At 46.7% G+C, this 26,382-nt stretch overlaps 1 protein-coding gene across 1 annotated transcript in view; it reads left to right on the top strand.

The window, feature by feature from the left end:
* RNF213 (ring finger protein 213) overlaps nucleotides 1-26,382 on the top strand; it is a 107,536-nt gene that overhangs the window by 54,038 nt on the left and 27,116 nt on the right. The window contains exons 22-42 of the mRNA XM_065896446.1: nucleotides 824-986; nucleotides 2,129-2,346; nucleotides 3,296-3,436; nucleotides 3,556-3,723; nucleotides 4,683-5,838; nucleotides 6,511-6,704; nucleotides 6,905-7,057; nucleotides 7,683-11,288; nucleotides 12,862-12,998; nucleotides 13,413-13,508; nucleotides 14,401-14,519; nucleotides 15,785-15,904; nucleotides 16,416-16,558; nucleotides 17,106-17,253; nucleotides 17,510-17,648; nucleotides 20,073-20,264; nucleotides 21,024-21,169; nucleotides 22,250-22,404; nucleotides 23,599-23,805; nucleotides 24,146-24,321; nucleotides 24,893-25,013. Of these exons, the coding sequence (XP_065752518.1) occupies nucleotides 824-986; nucleotides 2,129-2,346; nucleotides 3,296-3,436; nucleotides 3,556-3,723; nucleotides 4,683-5,838; nucleotides 6,511-6,704; nucleotides 6,905-7,057; nucleotides 7,683-11,288; nucleotides 12,862-12,998; nucleotides 13,413-13,508; nucleotides 14,401-14,519; nucleotides 15,785-15,904; nucleotides 16,416-16,558; nucleotides 17,106-17,253; nucleotides 17,510-17,648; nucleotides 20,073-20,264; nucleotides 21,024-21,169; nucleotides 22,250-22,404; nucleotides 23,599-23,805; nucleotides 24,146-24,321; nucleotides 24,893-25,013 (7,698 nt within the window). The remainder of the gene's footprint in view (nucleotides 1-823; nucleotides 987-2,128; nucleotides 2,347-3,295; nucleotides 3,437-3,555; nucleotides 3,724-4,682; nucleotides 5,839-6,510; nucleotides 6,705-6,904; nucleotides 7,058-7,682; nucleotides 11,289-12,861; nucleotides 12,999-13,412; nucleotides 13,509-14,400; nucleotides 14,520-15,784; nucleotides 15,905-16,415; nucleotides 16,559-17,105; nucleotides 17,254-17,509; nucleotides 17,649-20,072; nucleotides 20,265-21,023; nucleotides 21,170-22,249; nucleotides 22,405-23,598; nucleotides 23,806-24,145; nucleotides 24,322-24,892; nucleotides 25,014-26,382) is intronic.

Genomic DNA, 26,382 nt, shown 5'->3' on the forward strand with positions numbered 1-26,382 from the left:
TGGCGGAGATGCTGCTCTCGAGCTCTTAAAAACCGGGCAAGATGATTCCGCAGCTTCCTTCAATGTTATTTGTATTTTATTCAGTGCCTGAATATGCCAAGGGCTTCGTTCTTACCTTTGTTTACCAATAGTGCGACTGTTTCGGCTAGTGAGGGTTTCCTTGGATCGGCAGGAGGATCGTGAATTTAGGAACAGGCAATGATCCTCTTTTAGTCATCAGATATTTGTAAAGAGTCACCTGAGCTCTTTAGATTCTAAAAGCCATTTGTTTTGTCAGCTTTGCACATCTAGTGCTTACCTGGGAGCGGCGCGTGGTACATTATCTGTTACAGTTAAGAAGTGAGTCTTTTGCTTTCTGATTTTTTAGGTGAGCATTTATAAGGTATATGGTGACCTATATTATTGTATAGACAGGTATGATGGGGACTAAAATTTAGCACAAAATTTGGAATTTGGCACATGTAAGCTTGAAGCCCAGCAGCGTGTTTTTGAGTAGGTCACTGTCCTGGTCCTTCTATTCTTTACCTAGAAAATAGAAAAAATTACAAGGTGCACCCGGCAGGGTTCTTGTGTAGGTTTGCTTAGTAGAATGCCAGGTGCGGAGGAACTGTAGTTACTATGGATCGAGGCGGGACAGAAGAGCAGCTACAGTGTCCAATCTGGGATAAGAGCTTTATGCACCTGCCAATCCTGGAAGTTTGGTGGGAAGGACTGTTGGGATGGTCAACATTGTTGGTTTGGGGGGTCCAGGAGCCAGTTCCAGTGCACATACAACCTTCTCTTGCAGACTCTCTTTGACAACTTGCTTTGATGACTTTTTTAGACTGTCTTGGACAACTTTCGCCATGAAAAACTGGACCGGATCAACCAGCAGCTTATCCGTGCCAAAAAGCTGCTGCAGGACGTCAATGAGACCCGGTGTCAGTGTCTGAAGGAGCTGTCCCGGAGGAAGGAGTTCATCAGCTGGGTCCGGGAGGCTCTCGGAGGTACAGTCCATCACTGTGGTGGCCGGAAGTCTGGAGCATATTTAGATGGTTCATAGGGTGGTCTTCCTAAACGTATGGGCAGCCCCTCCCCTTGATCATGTTCTAAGTAAAGGACCATGAGATGCCATCTGCATTTTTAAAATTAAAATATTTTAATTGAAATGTATTTGCCATGTAGCATTGTGTAAAGTTAGGGTGTATGGCACATTGATTTGATACATTTATATCTTGTAATATGATTGACATTGTAACAATAATTAGCCCCACTATCATGTCCTATAATTCTCCTTTCATCTTAGTGATTGTAATAATTAAGTCTAGTCTCTTAGCAAGTTTTCATCTGTATTCTTTGGTAAATGTGCAGGGTGTGCCTCGTTGATTGTAGGTAGCATTTATATCAGGACAGTATAGCTCATTTTCTGGTGTAAAAACTATTTCCTTGGCTACTTTTTTCCCCTCTCACTCTGGATGCTTGCTGTGAACAGCAAGGGATCATTTTCTTTAAAATTGTGTCCCTTTAGCTTTTTCCTCCGGTTGATTTTTACTAGAAGCCAAGGCGAACTTGTCTTGGCTTAATCACCTCTACCTGTCGTTGTGCAAGGGCTTGGCAGTCTTTTTTAACTCTGTGGCTTTGGTGACTTTGGCAGAATTAATTCATGGAGGGGAGATGGAGCCAGGGAAGAGGGAAGGTGGACAGCCCTGGTGTGCAGGGACAGGGGAGGGGCCGCCTGCTCAACTCATCACAGACTCGCTGCTTTCAGCTATGGGCTCCTCGGGCCACAGTGATGCACAGATTTTGATTAGTGAGCAGCCATTTTTTATAGATAACTGTCAACATGTTACTGTTTTTTTCGTAACGAAATGGCAATATTGTGTGATTACACGAAGTAAGATACACAAAAGCCCCATGCAATGCCTGGACATTGATGCTGTTCAGTAAGGTCAGGTATTGGTCAGCAGTATCAAAATAAATGGCAAGAAAGAAAAAAATGCCCCAGGTTCTTATTGAAAGCAAAAAGTGGATAAAACCCCTAAAAATCCACTGAATATCCATTTATAGCTTCAGTAAGGACCATTGTCCCGGATTTGAGGCTCATGTCATCACGGGGTAGCCCTGCACTCACCTGCCTCTCCCTCCCCAGGCATCACTGAGCTGAAGGTGTTCGTGGACTTGGCCTCCATCTCTGCGGGGGAGAATGACATCGACGTGGATCGGGTGGCTTGCTTCCACGATGCTGTGCAGGGCTTTGCACCCCTGCTGTATGAGCTGGACACGAGTGCGGGTTTCGATGAATTCATGCAACACCTGAAAGAGCTGTGGAAGGCTCTGGATAATGACCACCACCTGCCCCAAAAACTGGTGAGTCTTATTTCTGGCTCCAAAATAGGTTAAGTGTAATAAAGCATCGCTTAGAAACACTAGGGGCAGGACTGCAAACTATTGCACTCTCACATGGCAGGTTTTTAATGCAGTCATTTAAAAGGATGTTTAAAAACAGTTTCTTCCTATATGGAAATGCTTTCTCTGTCTTATTATGTTAGAAAATTGGATACAAAACTGCATGTAAATTAGAGTGATTTCTACTATGCGAAAAGAATGGGAAAAAAAGACTGAAATATGTTAAAATGTTACCAGTGGTTTTCTCTTAATGGTGGTAATTGTTACTTAATTCTCTATACTTTTTGGTATTTTCCATACTTTCTGCAATTGGTACAGATTCATTTTTAATCAGAAAAAATAAACATTTCACTGTAAGTTAAACCATCTGCACAGGACCCAAGCAGGCCCATAGTATTGGGTTGGCCAAAAAGTTCGTTCAGGTTTTTCTGTAAGATGTTCGGAAAAACCCGAACGAACTGTTTGGCCAACCCAGTACATAGCTTGTGTAACAGGGTGGCTGGAGCCCCACAAGGGATGGGGGAGGAAAAGAGGAATGGAAGGAGCAGCAGAGCTCACAGCCTTGTTATAGCCAGCATTATCCCCAGCTGGGGGCCCGGCAGAACGCTGCCTTCTCACAGAGAGCTGGGTTCATGCCTGTCCCTCCCCATCCATGTATCCAGGGCACCGGGTGAGAACACAGGGGAGCAGCCCATTGCAGCAACACCTCCTGACAAGTGTCCCAAGAGGGAGAGCCAAAGCCCGTGGCAGTGGTGGGCAGCGGGTGAGGGAGGCCCCCCCTGTGGGTGATGGCACGCTGAGCCAGAGAAGGGGAGGAGGAGTTTGCCCCTGGAAGGCAGAGGTGGAGAGAGTGGCAGGAAGAAGATCACCTGTAAGCTGCGGCCCATTTTCTCTCCTTCTGTCCCAACAGTGTGACTCTGCCCGGAACCTGGAGTGGCTGAAGACAGTGAAGGAGAGTCACGGGTCTGTGGAGCTCTCATCCCTGTCCCTGGCGACAGCAATCAACAGCAGAGGCATCTATGTGATCAAGGCTCCCACGGATGGCCAAAAGGTGAGCATCACATCCCAGGCACAGCTGCAGGTGGCTCTTACAGGTTGCTGTCCTCAGGGGTGGGGGTGGGGGCGTCTCTGCCTCTCAAAAATGACCTCTGATTGTGTACTGTTCCACAGATTTCCCCAGACACAGTTCTACACTTAATCCTTCCTGAGGGCCACGGAGGCCACGAGGAGGTGCGAGACTACTCTTTAGAAGAGCTGAAGGAGCTTTTGAACAAATTGATGCTGATGTCTGGCAAGAAAGATCACAACAATGTTGAAGTCGTAGAGGTATTTTCTGAGGTAAGAGTTTGTATCTATGTTGGAGCAGGTATCCTATTCCCATCTGTTTGGGCTGAGGACTCTCACCGCTGAGGTGCCTGGGAAAGTCAGAAGAGTTTGAGTTTGTATTTATTTGTTTATTTTTAAATTTTATTTATTTAATTTATTTATTTTTGGCTGTGTTGGGCCTTCGTTGCTGCACGCAGGCTTTCTCTAGTTGCGGTGAGCAGGGGCTACTCTTCGTTGAGGTGCGCGGGCTTCTCATTGCGGTGGCTTCTCTTGTTACAGAGCACGGGCTCTAGGCGCACGGGCTTCAGTAGTTGTGGCTCGTGGGCTCTAGAGCGCAGACTCAGTAGTTGTGGTGCACGGGCTTAGTTGCTCCGCGGCATGTGGGATCTTCCCGGACCAGGGCTCGAACCCATGCCCCCTGCACTGGCAGGCGGATTCTTAACCACTGCGCCACCAGGGAAGCCCTGAGCTTGTATTTAATTCATAGGAATCGCTCTGCTCTTAAACCCATGGAGAGTGGAGCCAGTGGGTCTGCAGAATGCATGTATTCAGAAATCATGATCCAAAGAGATGTCGATTTACTCTGTAAATCAGCAAGCATCCCCAAATACTTAAAGATGTAAATGGACATCCTTCATCAAAATCCGAAGTAATCATGATGATAAAGGCATATCGATTTATGTAATGGTCTCTCCTTTTGATTATGAGTTTTGTCCTTAAAGTACATTTGTATTTTATAAATGGTTTCCTTTATCTTTACAACGTATTGCTTCCTAAAGAAGAGACTATGGAAATGAGGAAGGAAGGCCTTCTGTGATCAGTCTCATGCTCGATATCACACAGTGAACCTTGGAGAAAACACGAACCCCAGTCCTTCAAATTATCAATCTGTTTGTGTTATTCTAGACTGTTGTGTCCTTCTCTCTGCGGTCAGCTCTGTGACGTCTGCCTCCTGCTTCCATTTGCAACAGGTGTTTTGCAACGTGCAGAGGCTTGTCCAGTCCTTTATAAACCTGTACTCTGCCGGAAATATGCTGTTCAGGGCCTGGACGACTGAGGTGTACTGCTCCCCCCGGAAGGGCGCCTCCATCCGGATGGACTTCCGTCTGCAGCTCGTGCGCCAGCTCGTGGAGAGCGGGCCAGTCGCTGAGCTGCTCGAGACCCTCTGCCGGCAGATGGAGGACTTCCTGGACCAGTGGGAGAGATTCGTGGCAGAGAAGCGAGCTGAGCACTTTTACCTCAACTACTATACTGCCGAGCAGCTGGTTTACCTGGGCTCGGAACTCGGGAAGCAGGTGCCCAGCAGTGCCGCCCTCACCATGCTCTCCTTCATCAAAGGCAACTGCACCCCAAGGGACGTCTCGGAGGCCTGCCGGGGGCCCGATGGCAGGGCCATCACACACCAGGAGAGTACAGTGGTTGAAGAATTGCCACTGTTGCTCTTCTCTGAGCCCAGACTGGTGGACAAGCTGAGGGTCATCATGAAGCACTCGATGACGTGCATGAGTGTCTTCCTGCCTCACTGCCTGGACCTGGAGGCCCTTGGCCACTGTCTGGCTCGCCTGGCGAGGATGGCTGGGCCCCCTGTGCAGCGGGAGCTCCCCAGAGGCCTGCAGGACGGCCAGCCGAATCTCATCGTCTGTGGCCACTCTGAGGTGCTGCCAGCCGCCCTGGCCATCTACATGCAGACCCCGAACCAGCCCCTGCCCACCTACGACGAGGTGCTGCTCTGCACCCCAGAGACCACGTTCGAGGAGGTGGCGCTGCTCCTGCGTCGCTGCCTGACCCCGGGCTCCCAGGGACTCAGGGTCTACAGCCTGCTGTACGCAGACCAGCTGAGCTACGAGGTGGCCTGCCGGGCGGAGGAGCTCTTCCTGAGCCTGTGCATGCAGCGCCACCAGGAGCACTACCGGCTCGTGATGGTCTGTGACCATGAGCGAGAGCACTGCTACCTCCCCTCAGCCTTCAGCCAGCACAAGGTTCTCATCACCCCCCAGGCGCCCCTCAAGGACATCCAGGCCTACCTGGCTTACCACTTCCGGGTCCCAGAACAGACCCCGTCAGCCGCTGCCACGTTCCGGGACCGCATGTGTGTTGGGATCGTGGCCTCGGAGAGAGCGGGTGTCGGTAATGATGGCTGCTGGGTTCCTGAGTCCCAGGGACCACCTGATGGCCCTTCCCGTCCAATGGGGTGGGGGGTGAGCTCAGATGAGCCCTTTTGCAGGTGGGGAAACTGAGTCTCCAGATGATTGACTCACCTGAAGTTGTAAATCGTGACCCATACTGGAGCGGGACACCGTTTCTCACACGGTTTCCAGCTTGGCTGAGCCATCTTCCCCCTTTAAACTAGCATCTCTGCAGTTTCCTCTTTTTTTTTTTTTTTTTTTAAGTCCATTGGTGGGGTTGATGTGGGTCCTGAGTGGGCTGAGGTATGATTACTCCATCTTGAGAAGAAACGGATGCCTCTGCCTTCAGTCACCATCACGATTTCCATTCTGTTGACTGTATCCCTTTAACGGTACTACCTTCTTTCCAGTGAAAATTGCTCCCCGTCCCCGGGAGCGAACTCTGCTGTTTCTGTCCTTACGCTCAGACTGCCATCCTTAGTCCCGGGAAGCAGCAAGGATGGTGGGTGGGTAAGGAAATCTGAGGGTTCAAACGTGCGTCCTTTAACCTGATGTTAGGTTGCATCAGTTTTGAATTTTGTACAAAGAGAAGCGATTTGTAGTGACTCTTTCTGGTCATTCTCACTCTCGATCCGTAGCCCTGGCGCCTAATTTTTGTATGTTCACGTCACAGGAAGGTCTCTCTTTGTGAAGAGGTTGCACGGCCAACTGAAAATGAAGTTTAATGGAGAAAAAGTGCCTCTAAAAGTTATTCGATTGATCAACCCTCAGGTGGATGAGAATGAAGTCCTGGGCTCCCTCCTGCCTTTCCTGGGCGCCCGGTATCAGAGGAGACCCATTGTATTCCACTTTGACGTGACCTCTTCAGTAAGTGCCCGCAGGTTCTAGCTGAGTGGCCGTGCTGGGAAAGACACAGCTCCCACATCCTGCCCTGCCCCCTTCCCAGTATAAAGACTTGCTTCTTTGTACATGTATTGATACTCAGTATCATCGTTATCAAAGAGCTGAATAAGAGGGTCCTTAGGGTTGGGAGGAGTATTTACAGACCCACGTCATTCTGTCTTTAGGTGCAGACTGGAATTTGGGTGTTTCTTTTCAAACTCCTCATTCTCCAGTACTTAATGGATGTAAATGGGAAGATGTGGCTTCGGAACCCATGCCACTTATATATCGTTGAAATCCTGGAAGGGAGTTCGCTGCCACGGAGGCCTTTGAAGCTGGTGTGTATCGGGGCACTTTCATGTTACTGTTGGGGTGGGGGCTTCGATACGTTTTTGTGATTCTCCACTTTTGCCTTAGCAAAGTAGCTGAGTGCAATGTTAGTAAAGACAGATCTTTAAACTTATTTTTAAATAATGCCTGGAATAAAAAGATTCTTTTATTAGTTAGCAGTATCTTAGATTTGTTCTCATCGGGATGGATGCTGTATGTCTGGGTTAAATGCCAGTGGTGCTGGGAATGCAGAAAACTCATTTGCCAGGAGGAGCACCATCTTTCTTAATGGTAGCTGACAGGGAAAGGAGACTTTCATCATCTCAGTTTCTTAACAAAAGGGAGTTTTATGCGGACACACACACACACGTGCACGCGTATGTACTTGATGGAGAGATTTAGTTCCAAGAGGTTGGGTAGGAAAGGGCTTTGTGATCGACAGTGCAGCTCATACAATGCCTGAATGTGCAAAAGGTAACACCCCATGCAAAGAGGAATCTACAGAAATCCCTTCATGGAAAGTGACTTTTCGTAAAGGTCCATGCAGTCTAGACCATGTGGAGGATTAAAACACAAAAGCATTTTTTAGGCAATTCAGCCATAACTCATTTCATTTGTGTCTCTTCTTTCCAGAGTACACTTGTCCCCCAGTTCAATTTTCTAGACATCTTCCCCAAAGTCACGTGCAGGCCTCCCAAAGAAGTGATCAGCATGGAGCTGGATCCTCAGTGGAGCTATGAAGAGCCAGGAATGGATCAGAGAACGTTCTGCAGTGAAACATTCCAGAGACCTTACCAATATCTAAGGCGGTTCCATCAGAAAGAAAACCTAGACACATTTCAGTACCAAAAAGACTCTGTTGAGGGCAGCCCCAGTGAATGCATCCAACATCTCCTGATTTACTGTGGGGTGATAAACCCATCCTGGTCAGAGCTTTGGAACTTTGCTCGGTTCTTGAACTACCAGCTCCGAGATTGTGAGGCTTCTCTCTTCTGCGATCCCAGCTTTGTTGGAGACACTCTGGTGGGTTTCAAGAACTTTGTGGTCACCTTCATGATCTTCATGGCACGAGATTTCGCCACGCCTACACTTCACACATCCGACCAAAGCCCAGGGAAGTACACAGTCACCATGGACGGGGTCAAGGAAAAAGATCTTGCCCCTTTCACTCTCCGGAAGAGGTGGGAGTCAGAGCCCCACCCGTACGTGTTCTTCAACAGTGACCACACATCCATGACGTTCATAGGCTTCCATTTCCAGCCCAATCAGAAAGGCGGTGTTGACGCCATTGACCGCTTGAGTGGGGAAGTAATCAAGAAGGACGTTATGACAGTGCAACTGTATAAGGGCCTGTTGCTTCAGAGGGTGCCCTTCAATGTGGACTTTGACCAGCTGCCCAGACATGAGAAACTTGAAAAGCTGTGCCTGGCCTTGGGGATCCAGTGGCCCATCGACCCTGATGAAACATACGAGCTTACAACGGACAATATGCTTAAGATCCTTGCCATCGAGATGCGTTTCCGGTGTGGCATCCCTGTCATCATCATGGGAGAAACCGGCTGCGGGAAAACAAGACTCATTAAATTCCTCAGTGACCTGCGGCGTGGGGGTGCTGACGCTGACACCATGAAGTTGGTCAAGGTTCACGGAGGAACAACTGCCAACATGATCTACTCCAAGGTCAGGGAGGCCGAAGCACTCGCCTGCTTCAATAAGGACCAATTTCAGCTAGACACCATCTTGTTCTTTGATGAAGCCAACACCACAGAGGCCATAAGCTGCATCAAAGAGGTCCTGTGTGACCGCACAGTGGGTGGCAAGCCCCTGGTTAAGGATTCTGGCTTGCATATCATAGCAGCCTGCAACCCTTACCGGAAGCACACCCAGGAGATGATCTGCCGTCTGGAGTCAGCTGGATTGGGATACAGGGTTAGTGCAGAAGAGACAGCGGAGAGGCTTGGCTCCATCCCCCTGAGGCAGCTGGTGTACCGCGTTCACGCTCTGCCGCCGAGCCTGATCCCCCTGGTGTGGGACTTCGGACAGTTGAATGACTCAGCAGAAAAGCTCTACATCCAGCAGATTGTCCAGAGACTGGTGAACTCCATCGTGATGGTGCAGAGGGAGACTCGTGTGATCACCGAAGTGCTTTCTGCCTCTCAGGGTTTCATGAGGAAAAGACAAAATGAATGCAGTTTTGTCAGCCTCAGGGATGTGGAACGCTGTGTGAAAGTTTTCAAATGGTTTTACGACCACAGTAAGATGCTCTTGTCTAAGCTGGATTCCTTTCTCTGCGAGTCTGATGTCATCCAAAATGACTTTGAGAGAGATCCCATCCTCTGGTCCTTGGTGCTGGCCATCGGGGTATGTTACCACGCCTCTTTAGAGAAGAAGGAATATTATCGGAAAGCCATTTGCAGGTTCTTTCCAGAACCGTATAATGATAGCAAGATTATCCTGCATGAGATAACACAAACCCAGGATCTTTTTCTGAATGACATACCTCTGAGGAAAACCATCGCTAAGAACTTGGCTTTGAAGGAGAATGTCTTCATGATGGTCATCTGCATCGAGCTCAAGATTCCTCTCTTCCTGGTGGGCAAGCCCGGCAGCTCCAAATCTCTCGCCAAGACCATCGTGGCAGATGCCATGCAAGGCCAGGCTGCGCACTCGGACCTATTCCGGAGTCTGAAGCAGGTCCATCTGGTGTCGTTCCAGTGTAGCCCTCATTCCACCCCACAGGGCATTATAGGCACCTTCAAGCAGTGTGCCCGCTTCCAGCAGGGGAAAGACCTGGAGCAGTACGTCTCCGTGGTGGTGTTAGATGAGGTTGGACTGGCAGAAGACTCGCCCAAAATGCCCCTGAAGGCTCTGCACCCACTGCTGGAAGATGGATGCATTGAAGACGATCCCGCCCCCCACAAAAAAGTTGGCTTCATAGGCATTTCCAACTGGGCCCTGGACCCCGCCAAGATGAACCGGGGTATTTTTGTGTCACGTGGCAGCCCCAACAAGAGAGAGCTCATTGAGAGCGCCAGCGGAATTTGCTCTTCAGAGCCCCTCGTCCAAGAAAGAATCCGAGGATACTTTGCATCCTTTGCCAAAGCCTATGAAACAGTATGTAAGAGGCAGGACAAGGAGTTCTTTGGGCTTCGTGACTACTACAGCCTCATCAAGATGGTGTTTGCCGCGGCAAAAGCCTCTAATAAAGAGCCTTCCCCTCAAGACATTGCACAAGCTGTCCTTCGGAACTTCAGTGGCAAAGACGACATCCACGCCCTGGATATTTTTTCATCCAATTTACCTGAGGCAAAGTGCACAGAAGAAATCAGCACCATGCATTTGATCCAGCAGAACATATACGGTGATCTTCAGAAGGCATCTGGCAGAGAGCTGGACGGCTCCGAATCCCGCTACCTGCTCGTGCTGACCAGAAACTATGTGGCCCTGCAGATCCTGCAGCAGGCGTTCTTCAGTGCAGACCAGCCAGAGATTATTTTTGGATCCAGTTTTCCCAAGGACCAAGAGTACACCCAGATCTGCAGAAATATTAACCGAGTGAAGATATGCATGGAAACCGGCAAGATGGTGGTGCTGCTCAATCTACAGAACCTCTACGAGAGCCTCTATGATGCACTCAATCAGTACTACGTCTACCTCGGTGGCCAGAAGTACGTGGACCTCGGTCTGGGGACCCATCGGGTCAAATGTCGGGTTCACCCAGACTTCCGCTTGATAGTCATTGAGGAGAAAGATGTCGTCTACAAACATTTTCCCATCCCCCTCATCAACCGGCTAGAGAAGCACTATCTGGACATCAACACTGTTTTGGAGAAATGGCAGAAGAATATCGTGGAGGAGCTTAAGGTCTGGGTGGAGAAGTTCATAGATGTGAAAGCAGAGCAGTTTCTAGCCAGACCCAAGTACAGCCCTTCCGATGTCTTCGTGGGCTACCACTCAGACACGTGTGCCTCTGTGGTGCTCCAGGTCATAGAGCGGCTGGGGCACAAGGTCTTGACTGATGAGCTTTACCAGAAGGTATCTGAGCAGGCCAAACTGGTGCTGCTGGATTGTGCCACACCTGATGCTGTAGTTCGGCTGAACGCTTCCTCACTAGGCCTGTTCACCGCACAGTCCCTGTCGCAAGTATACTATTACAGGCAGCAGCATAACTCCTTTGCAGACTTCTTCCAGGCTCACCTTTGCACGATGGATGCGGAGCGCCGTGCCGTCTTCACAGAGGTGATTATCTTTCTATATTTTACCCTTTTTCTCTTTTACCTCAAGGTCCTTGACTCGCTAGCATCAAGAATTCGAGATTCTTTGCAAGTCAGTATATAGGAACCGTAAGTGAACGTGTTGAGACTTCTGGTTCCTCTCCTTGGCAAGTGCAAGGAGACCTATGTATTTATACATGTTAGTTTAACCAAGTTTTGAGTGCCCATTTTTGTGCAGTGCTGTGCACAGTGTTCACTTCAACAAATGAGGTTCGAGTACACTGGGGATATAAAGATGAATTAACACAGGGCTTGGCCTTGGTCTACATACAGTGGAAGCTGGAAGGACACTCATGAACGGGTACTGTTGATATCCTATGATAGTGCTATCCACAGGGGCAAAGAGGAGCAACACAGATCAGGATACGAGGTCGCATGAACCCATCTTTAATAAGAGGTGACCGTCAAGCTAATTGTGAAGTATGGTTGGGAAGGCATTATAGGCAGAGGACCTTATTTGAGCAAGGATGTCAAGGTTTAAAACAACACAGTCTGTGCAGGAAACCAGGAGTTAAAGGCTGATGAAGCTTAAAGTTCAAGGCTGCGAGTGCTGAGAGATGGGGATGAGATATAACCGGAGAGACTTCACGGAGGGTCTTGTCAGTAGCACCAAGGAGCTTTGTCTTCCTTGTATAGAGGGGAGTGATGGAGAAATGTGTGTGGAGAGAGGGAGGAAAAAAGTCCGATAAAAGACTCACAGAAAAGATAGACCAGTAGGGAGGCTGCAGTACCAGTTCAGTCAAAGTGGAGGATGGATGGGTGGAATTGAGACATAGTAGGGATGCAGACTGGCAGAGGTAATGATTGATTCCTTATAGGGGCTCTGGGAGATGGAGGAGGCTAGACATGACTCCCTGGATTCTTCCTTGGATGACCAAAAGTTTGGTTAATCGCAATCTAGGTATGAGCAGCAAGTTTGGCAGAGGCAGTGGTGAATTCCATTTGGGATGGGCTTTGACGTTCCTGTAACATCTAGGTAGACTATCATGCAGTTGGATATAGGAATAGGAAACTCAGTGGTAAGGCCAGCCCGGAGATAATAATTCAGGACCTAGGATATCAGCATGCCCTTAAGGAGTGTATTTGTTGCACTGTGCGGTGTGATCCAGTGGCAGGGGAGAATTGCTAACAGCTGTGGGAGGGGACATGAATGGCCGACTCGATCTGAAAGTATGAAGTAAGATTGCAAAGGAGAAGTGGCATTTGTTCTGAGCCCTAAGGTATCATCAGAACCGTCAGTAGGATCCAAAGTAGGAAAAGACACTGGAGTCTAGGAAGAAGACTTGAAGGCATCTTAGGGACAGGGTGACTCTTCTCTCCAGTACGTTTGATCCTGTAGGTTCTGTTTACCTCAGCACTGCCTCGTTTTGGAAAACTCCACTGGGTTTGTATTCTTTTCTATCTGTGTACCAACTGCACATCGAGGAGCCCATGGAAGATATTTGCTGAACATCCTCATGTTTCTGGGATCTAAACCTAGCGGACGTGCAACCCTTTCTTGCATTCCAGCGAATTATTTGCATTTCCTGCCTTTGCAGATCACAACGTTCTCCAGACTGCTAACCAGTCATGACTGTGAACTTTTAGAATCAGAAGTAATGGACAGGGCTCTGAAACTCACCATCCTGTCACTGCAGCAGTTTGACACCGAGTACTCCTTCCTCAGGGAAGTTCGGTGAGGGTCTCTGCCTTCCCCTCCCGTTCCTTTCCCTCCTCAGGATCCATCACTTTGTATTTCATACGTATGGCTATGGTAACCACTGGTGTTCTCACCACTTTTGGTTAGTGAACCTTGAGGACATGTGACTCTGAAAAGGATGTCGTTAAATTCTCCAGGTGTCCTTCTCATCTCTGTTATCCTCTGCAAAAACAGCCCTCTCTGAATCCAGCATCCTTATGCCTCATTGGGAGGCATTTATTGGGGCTTTTTTTCTTTCTCCACTGGATTGTCTACCCACCTTACTTGCAGAGGAAAATCCCACCTGAATAGTTTTTCTATATACCCCTTCTATTTCCCATCACTTTGGAGAATGTTATCACCAATTTTTAGGACAGAAAACTCACTTGGATAATTTCCTTTTTCTTTCAGAAACTGCTTAGCTCACAAAGCCAGTTATAAAATCCTCATTATTCAAACAGATTTTGAAGATGGAATTCACAGTGCTCAGCTCATCGCTTCAGCAAAGTATGTTTTTGTTATTTTTCTCGGAAACTACGTAGGAAACTCCAAATTTATTCAGGAGCTCCTAAAGAATTTCTTCCCTGAAAACTGTATAGTATCAGAATGAACATAAGAATAAGAATAAAAATTATTCTCCCTTTTTATTCCTCTAAATGTGGACTAGAGAAACAAAGAGAGAAAAGGCTCATAACAACACAAAAATAGCCAAATGCAACAAGTGTAAATAACAGAATATTAGCAGGATATAAAAGAGTATCCTTGGAACATATGTTAGCAGACATAATTTGGTCATTATTCATTTTAAACTACATGATATGAATTTATTGCAAGTTTAAGGGCCGTCATGGTATTTAAATGCTTTCAGTTGTATTTGTTGGGCAGCTTTATATTGTTTGTAGGGGAAATTTGATACTTTTAGAATTAACTACGTTCCCTTATTACTTGATGTTTAAGTAAAAGTAATTTCTGGACCTTCTAAAGCATTGGAAACCATATTTCATATCTTGGTTGTCTTTGGCCACTGATTGTCTGTTCACAGAACTCTGTTTCTTGAAATGGAAAGGTCCGCCAGCCTTACCTTAGTAGCATCAGAGCAAGCCCATCAAGGATTGTAAGATAGGGTTCCTGACCAATAAAAAACAAAAGCCATTTCAAAGCAGAGGGATGCAAGAATGGGGGAAAGAGATGAGCCTACTTAGAGAGGTCTTGCTCCCATTCTCTTGTAAGAGAGGATAGCAAGCTTGAGGGTATGAAATCTATTTAAAGCTGAAAAAATGTGAGATGGAACTTGACCGCTCCGAGGACACCCTTCAGGCATTTTGCAACGGCCATTTTGTTTATTTTCTTGGGTTTTGTTTTGATTTATTTTGTCTTTGCTTGTTTGTTTTTAAAATAGGTATTCTGCTATAAATGAAATCAACAAGATACAAGGAAATAAGGACTATGTCTTAGTCTATTTCATCACAAAACTGTCCCGGATGGGAAGTGGAACGTCCTATGTAGGATCCCATGGAGGTAGGACCAAAATATTAGTGAATATGTTTGTTTTATGATGTTTAAGTTGTCTCTAATTTGGTCCCATGATGTACAGAGTCTGACATTGGAACATTAATATTAATCTCAACAATATTTTTTTCAGATACAATTGAGATTTCTTACTGCTGATTAATGCAAAAAACACTCATCTTTGGACTGGCTGTTCCAACATATAGCACTTCTTTCATCACTTGTCGATAAACACTTGATTAATCTCTGGTTCCTCACCTTTTACTATATGGATAATGCAGAGAGATAGTTCCAGCTAACAGTGTTATGAATGCATGGATACTTTATGCCTGCTTCTGGGGTGGGGAAATGCTATCTTAAATCTCTCTCTCTTTTTTTCCCTGAGGAATTAGCCACCAAATATTTATTACACAGGCACACCTCGTTTAATTGCACTTTGCTTTATTACACTTGACGGATACTGCGTTTTTTACAAATTGAAGGTTTGTGCCAAGTCTGTCGGTGCCATTTTTCCGAAAGCATTTGCTCACTTCATGTCTCTGTGTCATATTTTGGTAATTCTCGCAATATTTCAGACATTTTCATTATCATATGTTCTACGGTGACGTGGGATCAGTGACCTTTGATGTTACTACTACGACTAGCTGAGGGCTCAATGAGGGTTAGCATTTTTTAGCAATGCAGTATTTTTTAATTAAGGCATGTACATTGTTTTTTGAGACATAATGCTATTGCACACTTAATAAAATACAGTATAATGTAAACATAACTTTTATAGGCACTGGGAAACCAAAAAAATTGTGTGATTCGATTTATTTTAATATTTGTTTTTTCATGATGGTCTGGACCTGATCCCAAAGTATCTCCAAGGAATCCCCTGTATGAGAAAATTAGTATTCTAGAAATAGGCAACAGTTTACTTTAATAATTTCATAGTTAATGGGGGGCAAAGCTTGTCATTGTCTCACACCCCTCTACTAATTATGATACAGCAAGTTTAATAACAAATTTATAAAAGAATCACAAGCCTTCTTCAAACACCTTTTTACAAGGTAGTCATTTCAGTTCTTAAAACTGATTTTTATGCTAAAGTTGCTAACAGCTGTAGCATGACATCTATATGGTTCCTGTGTATATTGAAGGAATTAGACTTCAGGATACAAATTGTTCATTCCGCAGTGCGTTGAAACACAGGGTTGGTAGTGTATCCCTGCTTATGACTGACAGGAAGAAACCAGAGGAGACAGGGAAGCTTCTGGGGCTTGTTTTCCCAGGGCTGTGGCAGTCTGTACACATCGACGACCTCCGGAGATCCACAGTCATGGTTTCGGACGTGACTAAACTGCAGGACGTGGCCATCAGCCAGCTGTTTAAACCAGAAGATCAGCCTGAGTGTGAGTGTGGAGGAAGGGTCCTCGGGGAGACAGGATGGTGGGAGTGGCTGCAGGGAGGTGTGTGCGGCGCTGCGAGGATGGGACCTTAGGCTGCCATTCCCTTGGGTCCAACACCTGCCCCTCGGCAAGAGCTCGGGACATGTTTGCTGAACTGAGTGGTGATGAATCGAGGGCACTGTCTACTGCTTTCCAAGGCCAGGAGAAGACAGTATTTCCACAGGAAAGGTAGGTCTTTGCAGGTGCCTGTGGAACATGTCAGACTCTGTCTGCCCTGGCTCCCGGATCAGCCATCCGAGCCCAGGACGGAGGTTCGGGTTGCACTGATGGACCACATCCAGTGGGCGAACAGAGGCTGATCTGCATGACTGACGGCCTGTCCTTTGGGGACCCTCCCCCGAGCTGTTGCCAGGGAAATCCCGGTGGTTAGAGCCCCAGCACGCCACGTAGAGGCTGTTGCCAGCGCTCCCCTTCCACCTCTGAACAGTAACTCCATTGTTTTGCTTCTATGCAGTGGAGGTTGGACACAGGGCCCAAGATGATGGTGAGGAGGTGATGGAAACTGAGGTGGCTACATCAGGGGAAGTGGCAGAGGTGGAAATGGAGACAGCAAGTTCTGAGGCAATGGACAACCCGACCCCTGGACCAGGAAGTGATGTGAGTTCTTGCTCTTTCTAGTCCTCTGAGCCTCCGTGCTGTTGGGCTGCCCTTCCTTAGACTTGTCTGAGGAGTGGACTCAGCTGTCCAGGGCTTAGCCCAACACTCCTCCCCCTGCCACTGCAAGTGCAGGTGAACTACCACTACCAGATCTGACCTTGGCTTTTCCTGGTGTCCCCTGGTCAGTTTTGCTCGATCCTTGACCACTGACGGGGTCCCCAGGCACACGGGATCATGTTGCAGTGGTTTCCTTTTTTTTTCTTTTTATGGCTGTACCACGTGGGTTGTAGGATGTTAGTTCCCTGACTAGGGATTGAACCCAGGCCCACAGCAGTGAAAGTGCCGGAGCCTTAACCACCAGACCGCCAGGGAATTCCCACACAGTGGTTCTAAGGGGAACTTGGCAAGGGCACGTGGCGGGAGCTTGGGCAGGAGGAACACTGTGCCCCCTGCACATAGGCGCTTAGACCTCGTCTCCCATGTGTCGCCTGGCTTCTCCTGACTTGTAAGTGACAGAAACGGAAGGTTTGATTGTCTCTGTCGACAGATGCAGATCCTGGACACCACCAGGCTGCTGAGAAGCTGTATCCAGGGCGCCGTGGGCATGCTCAGAGACCAGAACGAGGGTTGTCAGCGCAGCATGCGGAGGGTGTCCATTCTCCTCAGCCTCCTAGACGAAGATGGCAAGTACAGAGGTGTGGGGCCCCTCTTGCCTGCACCCCAGCCTGGGCTCCTTCTTTGGACCATGAATCATCCCCCTGCTGCCGCTTTCTGTGGCTCCCAGAAGCAGCTGGCCCCCTGGGAATCTAAGTGCACCTCCGGGATTTCTGTAGACCTGGCCTGCCCAAAGGAAACGGGCTTACCCTCCTGCTGGGGCAGGTCAGGGATGCAGAGCCTACCACTCGGTGCCCGGGGATGTGCTGAGTGCCCATCTGCTCTGCTTTTCCATAGCTGCTTTCTTACGGGTCACCAAGATGCGCCTCTCTGTCCTTTTAAAGAAGCAAGAAGAGAACTACATCTACAATGTGAAAGACTGGGTGGTAAGGGAAGCCTCCAATCAGGACGCTCTGCAGGAAGCCGGCACGTTCAGGTACTGCCGTGAAGGGAAACCAGGGCTGGCTGGGGGGTGGATGCATGGCTCTTCCAGCCGAGGAGACGCTTCTTTCCAAACCTCTGAGAAATTCAGAGCTGTCAATATTTTTTCCCCAGAGCACAAGATGGTCTGGGTGGCAGTTACATGGGGTTTGCCAGACTCTTTTCTCTACTTTTGTGTGTGTTTAAATTTTTTCATAACACAAAACAAAACAAAACAACCCAGAACATTTGTTCTTGTTGGATGTAAACTTGTACCAGCATGTCCATTACCATAGAAATGGGTGCCTTTTTAGGTTAGTAAATTAAGGGAGGGAAGCGAAGTTGTTTTCCCAGGCCTCCTGCGTGAAGTTATTTGATAACTACAAAAAAAAGACCCAGAGTATTCATTTGTTGTCCCTGGTCCTTTTTCTGCAAAACTTGACATTGTTTTCAAGACTAGCCCATGACAACCTTTGTGGCTGAGGCAGGGGGCATTTGCTCTGGATCCCAAATGGAAGATTCCACCCGCCCCTGTCGGCAGGGTCGTCTTAGACCTGTGACTTCACCACCCTGGCCCTCAGTTTCTTCATCTCTGAGAGAAAGGTTAACTCATCCGGAGGCTTGGATTCAGCAGGGGTGTGTCGCCTTCATGCCATTGGCAGGGGGGACACGTGGGAACATCCAGGGTTAAATGGACCATGTGAGCTTATTGATGCTGGGTTTGTGACTGTAGGGTTTTTCTGCTTCTCTGTTTTTCTGTAGTTAGCCTTCATTTCTTTCCTAATTGTACCTTCTGAAGGAACTTTATAAGATTAGATTTGGACCTAGAATTATTTTCATTTCCCTAGGTTCCTCTGTATGGATTTTACTAAATGCTTGTTTTTACATAAATGCTTCTTAAAATCTGTGTTTTCAATGTACCCTTGACACCACCCCTTCACTTACTGAACTTCCCACATTTGCCAGTGTTCAGAGGGTGTTCATAGTGGCAAGGGTGGCCCCACTTGTCACTGCTCTGCTGTTTGCTCTGCGTGAGGACTGGTCTCCTTGCACTCAGGGGCCGCCATGGGATCCGACCAGCATCTGAGTCCAGGTGGAGCTCTGGGGCCTACTGGCCCGTTCTCACAAGGCTTTGGAAGCTAACTGCTCACCCTCCATGTGTTTTGGATTTCAGTTATTTGCCCTCTTGGCATTAAATAATCCAAATTGGGATAGTCTTTACACAGTCAGCCCTCCATATCCTCAGGTTCCAAATTCACAGATTCAACCAACTGCGGGCCGAAAATATTCGGGAAAAAAAAAAATCCAGAAAGTTCCAAAAAGCGAAACTTGAATTTGCCACATGCTGGCAACTATCTGCATAGCATTTACCTTGTGTTTACAACAGTTTACGTAGTGTTGACTTTGTATTAGGTGTTATAAGTAATCTAAGGATGATTTAAAGTGTAAAGGAGGATGTACGTAGGTTATATGCAAATACTACACCATTTTATATAAGGGACTTGAGCATCCTCAGATTTTGTATCTGTCAGGGTCCTGGAACCAACCCCTTATGGGTATGGAGGGATGACTTTACTAGGGTTTTTCTAGCACCCAAAGTCTGCATATGTGACCAGGTACAGCTTCCCCCGTTTCTCCCTGCAGCCAGCTTTTACCTTTCACTCTCACAGTTTTCTGCACATTTCTGGTTCAATATTTTTAAAAAGTATTTCTTTTCAAAATGGAACATGCATTTTTCTCCCCAATATTAATTACCTAGTAGTAGATTAATTTGGCCTTACCATAAGAATTTTTAAATGACTTAAGTTTATTTTTATAAAATAAAATATATAAAGTATATTTTATTACTAAATATAATTGTACGTGTATGAGTTAATATAAGCAGTCAAGTTTATATATGTGTGTATATACGTATATATAAATATTCAGATCTAATGTACAAAACCATCAACAATGAAAACTAAGTTCTAGATAAAGATACGCTTTCTTGTTTAACGTATCTGGAATGAATTTACTTTGGTCTCTTTATTATATTCTATTCCCAACTGATTTTTTTTTCTTAAAATAACATTTTTTTCAAATGAATTTGGTTATTCTTTTCTTTATTTATAGAGCCTGGATGACTTGTTCTGGAAAACAGCTATATAACAAAATAAAACAAATACTACTTGGCCTTTTCAATGAACTAATTCCAGTTTATTAGAGGTAGACTTAAGGACCTTTCCAATTCTGCCTCTAATCTTATTTCGATTTGTAAGTCTTTCTTCTAGTACTTAAAAATGATGTAAAAAAACATGAAAAACACAGCTACGGTGTAGGAGTAGTAGAGCAGATGTTTTGTTACTGCCAAGAAGGCACAAAATGTGAAAAGGATGCAGACATCCCAGTGTGATCTGTGGTCCCTCAAACCTGAGCAGGCCTGCTTCTCTCCCAAACATAGGCAGACCATCTGGAAGCGGGTCCAGGGTGCTGTGACTCCCCTCCTGGCGAGCATGATATCTTTCATGGACAGAGATGGCAACCTCGAGCTGCTGACCAACCCACATTCTCCGTCCTGGGCGAGAGATCTTTGGATGTTTATTTTCAGTGACGTTAAGCTTCTGAACATTCCTCTTGTGGCAAATGATACAAGGTGAATAGAAGACTTTCTTTTCATGGGAAGGGAAAAAAACCCATAACATAGCAACAAACTCAATAGGCTCTCCCAGGTGTTCGATGAGATATAGTTATGGGTTTTAGAATCACATTTAAGTTGGCTATTTTTGTAGCCTGAAGGGTTATGGCATTACACTAACAAAAGAGTTGACGCGAGTTCTGAGAAATACTTGTTTCATTCTCGGCTTTCCTCATTTCCCTGTTCTCAGAGCACCCTTTGCAGTTAAAATGGCCAGCTTCCACCTCGTCTACACTGGCGAAGCTGCACGTAGGAGAGCGTTTGTGTTGATTTTCCTGCTCTTCCTGCCAATGGCGGGAACCACAGAGCCTATCCCTAGACCCGATCTTGTGTAACTCAAGCTCAGCTGGCCTGCCAGAACCTTCCTGTTTGGATTTCAGGGGGCTTCAATTCTCTTTGCCTAGGTATAGGGTAAGGGTGGGTTCAGACACCACCAGACTGGTTCTGCCCAAGACTTCAAGCAACCTACTTAACCCCTTCCAGCCGTGGTTTGTTTTTGTTTTGTCTGTAAAACCAAGAGGTAACGTAAGATCATCCTTGAGTTCCTTTATAACATAAAGGTGAGCTGTTCAATAGACCAGGGAACTGTCTTTGTAGCCCACTAAGCCTCCCAATTCTTAAGGATGGAGAGGAATTGGCATCAGGAGTGGATCTCGTCTTGTGTCTTGAGCAGCGTCTCACTAACCACATTCTTGGTCCTTGTTTGGCCGATTGCAGGTCTAAAGGGGAGATGTCCTACATCATAGTGCAGAACTACATGAACCTCTCAGAGGACACTTCCAACAGTGTCCCGTTTAGCTGGAGAATCAAGGACTATCTGGAGGAGCTGTGGGTCCACACTCAATACATCACGGGAGATGAAGGTGAGCCCAGCGATGGTGGGAGGGGACGTGTTCTGGCAGGAGGAGACCCTGCTACCCGTCATAGGTGGTCACCCCCATTCTGAGTTCCCTGGGCAACTAAGGCACCAGGACTCAAGATGTCCCCAGCTGGGCCCTTCTCAGCAACTGCCAGTGACCAGAGTAGAGTAATACCTTTGGCCAGACTGAGCCAAGTGTCCTCCTGAGCGTCCTCCATCAGTGTCCTCCTGAGTCACAGGGCACCTTGCTCTGTTGTCACGTGCCAAGTAGTCTGGCCACAGACATTCCAGGAAAACCAGTGGTCACATAGCACTTTTGGGAAAGTCATCTTTCATACATGAAGTAATCTTTTCACAGTTTATGTATAGTACTGCTTTTTAAAAATACAGGACAAAGATGGTTACTAGACTTGTAATCATTTCATAAGGTAGGCAGATGTCACATCACTGAAACTAACATAATATGATACATCAACTATATTTCAATTTTTTTTAAAAAAGGAAAGATTTCTTAAAAAAATACTGGTCAAAATACTTGAAGATGAACTTATTTTTCTAGGTAAGCATTCTGCCACTCTTTCTGAACAAACCTGAAGCAGTCTCTCTCCTGAAGAGAGAGTATTTCTCTTTCTCATACCATATCCTAACTGACCCTACTTTTCTATAATAGCATGTGACTTGAGGGCCAGCATCCCATCCACGAGACGGCAGATCTTTTTGATTTGAGCAGCATATGATCCCAGCCCCTGGAGGGCAACCCACTCATTCCTGGTTCGCTTGGGTCCGGGGTTCCCAAAGCACGTTATGACTTGGTAGAAATAAACTTGATCTATCCCAGGTTGTGTTCTCTTTGGGGCTGGCTAGGCTTTTATGACCGGAATGGAACATTCCTTCTGACTTTGTTTCTGTTATTCCACTGAGACGATATCTAAAGTGTCCAGAAATGATGATAAAAAATGATGATTAAAAAGGCAGCCTTATTAGAACCATGTCCATGTCCCTGCATTCAGCGGGTAAGGGGAGTCATGGTCAACATCCTCACCCCAAGCCGTTCTCCATCTCCCCCCTCACCCACCCCCAGCAGGACTGGCAGAGAAGTTAGTGGAGCTCTTTCAGCAGACCGCACTGGGCAGGTTTCTTGCTCAGCTCACTGTAGACCAGCGGCAAGAACTTCTTCAGTGCTACCTGAAGGACTTCCTTCTCTTGACCATGAGAGTGTCCACTTGGGAACAGTTAAACGTGAGTACTGACTAGGGGGCAGGGTGAGGCTGGTATAACGTGGACAAGATGCCAACATGGGAACTTTTCCTCAACTCCTGGAGCTGTGGTGTTCATGGAACAGAATGTGGTCCAAGAGGACAGTGGTATGAGAAAATGCCACTGACACCCTCAGAACTCTTGGGGCTGGATGCTTAGCCCACTGACCGGCGCCCCTAAAACATGGAGCTTTTATTAACAGGAAGAAGACCTCCAATTTCCTGTGACACCTTCTTTTTAAATGTTTAGTTTTTCTTGAAGAAACTTAGGTAAATATTTAGCTGATCACAGCAAGGTGTAATAATAATGATATTAACTAAAATTTCAATGGAAATACTGAAGATTTCAAACTTCAGACCTAAAGAAGGAAACTGACAGATTTGAGGAAAACATACTTAACAGCCAACATGATTAAGGGTTAATAAAGTATTCTTAGGATACAATAAGAAAATCTCCTAATTTTTAAAAATGAGTGAAAGTTAGAAATTAACTATTAACAGAATAATTATACAGATGTCCAGAAAACACTGGAAAAAGTGCTCAGCCTCACTAGTAAATCAACAAGGCATGAACAACTTTTAGATACGATCTTTACTTGCTCTTGTGGCAAAACTGGTTTTTAAAACAGCCAGGAGTTCCTCCACTGCCAGTGGCGTTGTGAACGGCGTGGTGCTTCTGGAAAACCGTCTGTTGGGATGAATGAAAAACTTCACAAAATCTGAACTGGCGATCCTGTCCTGAGAACATTGTCGGAGACGTGGACAAATATTTTATTCACGGGAATGTTCTTTGCAGTTTTATTTCTAAAAACAGAAAATTAGAAACAATGTAATTGTCTTAAAATAAGGTTGGACAAATATTTGTACAGCCCTTTGACTGGTTAAAAACGATGTCTTCGAGCATGCTTGTGATAGAGAAATGCTTGTAATGTAAAGTGAAAAAAAATCAGGAATGCTCTGTGACCCTGATTTGGGGACCACAGGGAGAAGAGGTGTGGATCACTAACGTCTAGAAGGGACGACACCAAAAAGTAAACGAGGGATACTAATAGTATGCGTGGTTTTTAATTTTCTTTTTTGTCATTTTCGAATAGTTCTGGTTTCCCACAAGGAAGGTGTATCTTTTTTAAAAAAGATAATTTACAAGTATATAGTAAAAGCTTGTTTCTCATCCCAGGTTCTGCAGATGGCTCTGGGGTCCTGCATCAATCAGCTGAAGGCAGGAAGGCCAGCGGAAGAGATCTCCTTACCGTCCGTGCACCTTGCCTACCAGCATTTCAGGAGCCGGCTACAGAACTTCTCCAGGATCTTGACCATCTACCCCCCAGTTCTACAGAGCCTTACAAAAGGCACCTGGAACCACAGCTGGGCCGGACGTGAGATGGTATGGCCCCTCTTAGGGACATCACGTGCCTGCAGCCAGGCTTGGCTTCCTCAGGCGACTGGGCGGTTGCTCCTACTGCCGCCCTGGGAAGGGAAAGCTTATGGACCACATTCCAAATGGGAAACATCTTCATGGGGCACACATGTCAGTGTGGCTCCTCAGTTAGAACGCATCTAACTCATGCTTCCTAGATCCCAAGACAATGAAAGGTGAAGCTACAAGCCTGGAACACAAGAACACACTGGGCTAACAGCCAGGGCCTCCGACTTAATGGTTAGAGCAGCCCAGTGGGGGTCAGGGGACAGGCTGCTCAGTCACAGGCCTGTTCTCTGCCCCGCAGGGTCTGGATGTGTTCGCAGCAGTGGCCTGTGCTGAAATGCTGACAGAAAACCTCCTGAAGCCCAGTCCCCAAGCTTGGTTACAGATGGTGAAGAATCTTTGCATGCCGCTGGAGCTCCTCTGCTCAGATGGGTACCTGCAGGGCAGCGGGATGGTAACCGTCATCAGGGATGTCAGGTGAGATCCAGGAGTCCCGGGCACATGAGAGAGAGAGCAGATGCTCCTGCCACGGGAAGTGGGCCTGTCCTCATTCATTCTTTAACGTCTCTTGGATCCTTACTAAACGCCAGGCATCATGATGACCTTAGAGAGGTGTACATTCAGGGAGTGCGTGGAGTGATGGGTGTGATAAAAAGGCGAGCAGGTTATGGTGATCCTGAGGGAGAAGAAGCAGCTGCAAAGGACCCCAGCAGGGCAGCAGAGAGGGAACACACAGGGTAGACTTTCCAGGGGACAAGTCCTGTGCTGCTGGCCTTTAAGGGCGAGGTGGGACTCACCGGACACAGGCAGAGGCGTAGAACTTGAGATGTCCCAGCTGAGAGTCTGAGGGGAGGGGCGGAAAGAGACAAAGCGTGTGGAGGTCAGGGAGCACATCACAAAGGGCTTCTACCTAATTCTTTCACCCACCTTCACGCCCGGTCCTTTTCTTATCTTTCAATCCCTGTGCCTTGGAACTGCCTCCCTGCCCCTCTTCATTCGTCTCAGGCGCTTTTGTCAGAGCTGAGTGAGGGACCCCCTCTCTCGACAGAACCCAGTGGAATCGCATTTTCTCCATCGCGCTCTTTGTGGAGCATGTGCTCCTGGGGACCGAGAGCTATATTCCCGAGCTGCGCAAGCTGGTGACAGAGTATGTCTTCTTGCTGAACAAGGTGAGCGCGAAGGCTTGGCCTGTCAAGCACTGGTCTGCCTCTTTGTAAGACAAAGGACAATTGAAATGTGACCTGACTTTTATCATCTTGGTGGTATATCCCCTTTCTGCTCTGAGAGTTTTATGTGAGTTATATTTCATCACATAGGCCATTAAAATTTTGGTGTTTAATATTTTAATATTTACCCTCTCCTGAGTGTTAAGTCAGGGTGTGTCATTTAGGGTTCCTTGCAGGAAAAGGAACTATTCATGCAGCAAGTACACTTGGGAAACCTTTGGGAGGACTGAAGGTGGGCTCCAGCCAGGCCTCCAGTGGCCCCAGACCAGACCAGCAGCCTGGCCCGCGGAGGGAGCTGCTTCCCACGGCCACGGTCAGGAAGACGGGGGTGTAGGAGAATGCTGCTGGGCCTGTGGACTTCCAAACACAGTGCTGTCGGTGGGACCAGGGGGTCAGGAAGCCCATGTCTCTGCCCCTCTACACCCTTTATGAAGTTGGTGACACACAGGATAGTACTCTGTAGAAAAAGTGACTGTCCTTTCAGCATCAGTGGCCACTCAGGGAAGACGGTGTCTGCCCACTGGGAACCTCACACAAGCGCTGCCAGCAGCTTTGCTGTACAGCCTTTGAAATGTCCTTTTGTGACTGGCTTATTTCACTAAGCAGCATGTTCTCAAGGTTTATCCACATTGTAGCAGGTGTCAGAATTTCCTTCCTTTTTAAAGCTGAATAAGATTCCACTGTATGGATAGAGCACATTCTGTTTATCCATCTGTCCGTTAATGGACATTTGGGTTGTTTCCACCTTTTGGTGATTGTAAATAATGCTGCTCTGAACCTGGGTGTACAAGTATCTGTTTGAGTCACTACTTTTAATTTTTTGGGGTGTGTACTTAAGAGTGGAATTGCTGACTCATATGGTAATTCTATGTTTGACATTTTACCATACTGTTTTCCACAGTTGCCACACCATTTTACTTCCCCACCAGCAATGCCCCAGGGCTCCAATTTCTCCACATCCCTGCCAACGCTTGTTATTTTCCTTATTTTTTAATAATAGCCCTCCTAATGGGTATGAAGTGATATCTCATTGTGGTTTTTGATTTGTATTTCCCTAATGACTAGTGATGTTGAGCATTTTTTCATGTGCTTATTGCCTATTTGTATATCTTCTTTGGCAAATGTCTATTCAAGTCCTTTGGCCTTTTTTCAATCTTTTGATTAACAGATCAAATTTAGCAGGGTATTAAAAACCAATATCATTGCCAAGTAAGATTAATCCTGGGAATTCAAGGATAGCTCAAAAGCATAAAATCGATGTGTCATCAGTTACATAACAAATTAAAAGAAAAACTCCAAACGATTATTTCCA

Source organism: Phocoena phocoena, chromosome 19, assembly GCF_963924675.1.
Source record: "Phocoena phocoena chromosome 19, mPhoPho1.1, whole genome shotgun sequence".
NCBI classification, from domain to species: Eukaryota; Metazoa; Chordata; class Mammalia; order Artiodactyla; family Phocoenidae; genus Phocoena; species Phocoena phocoena.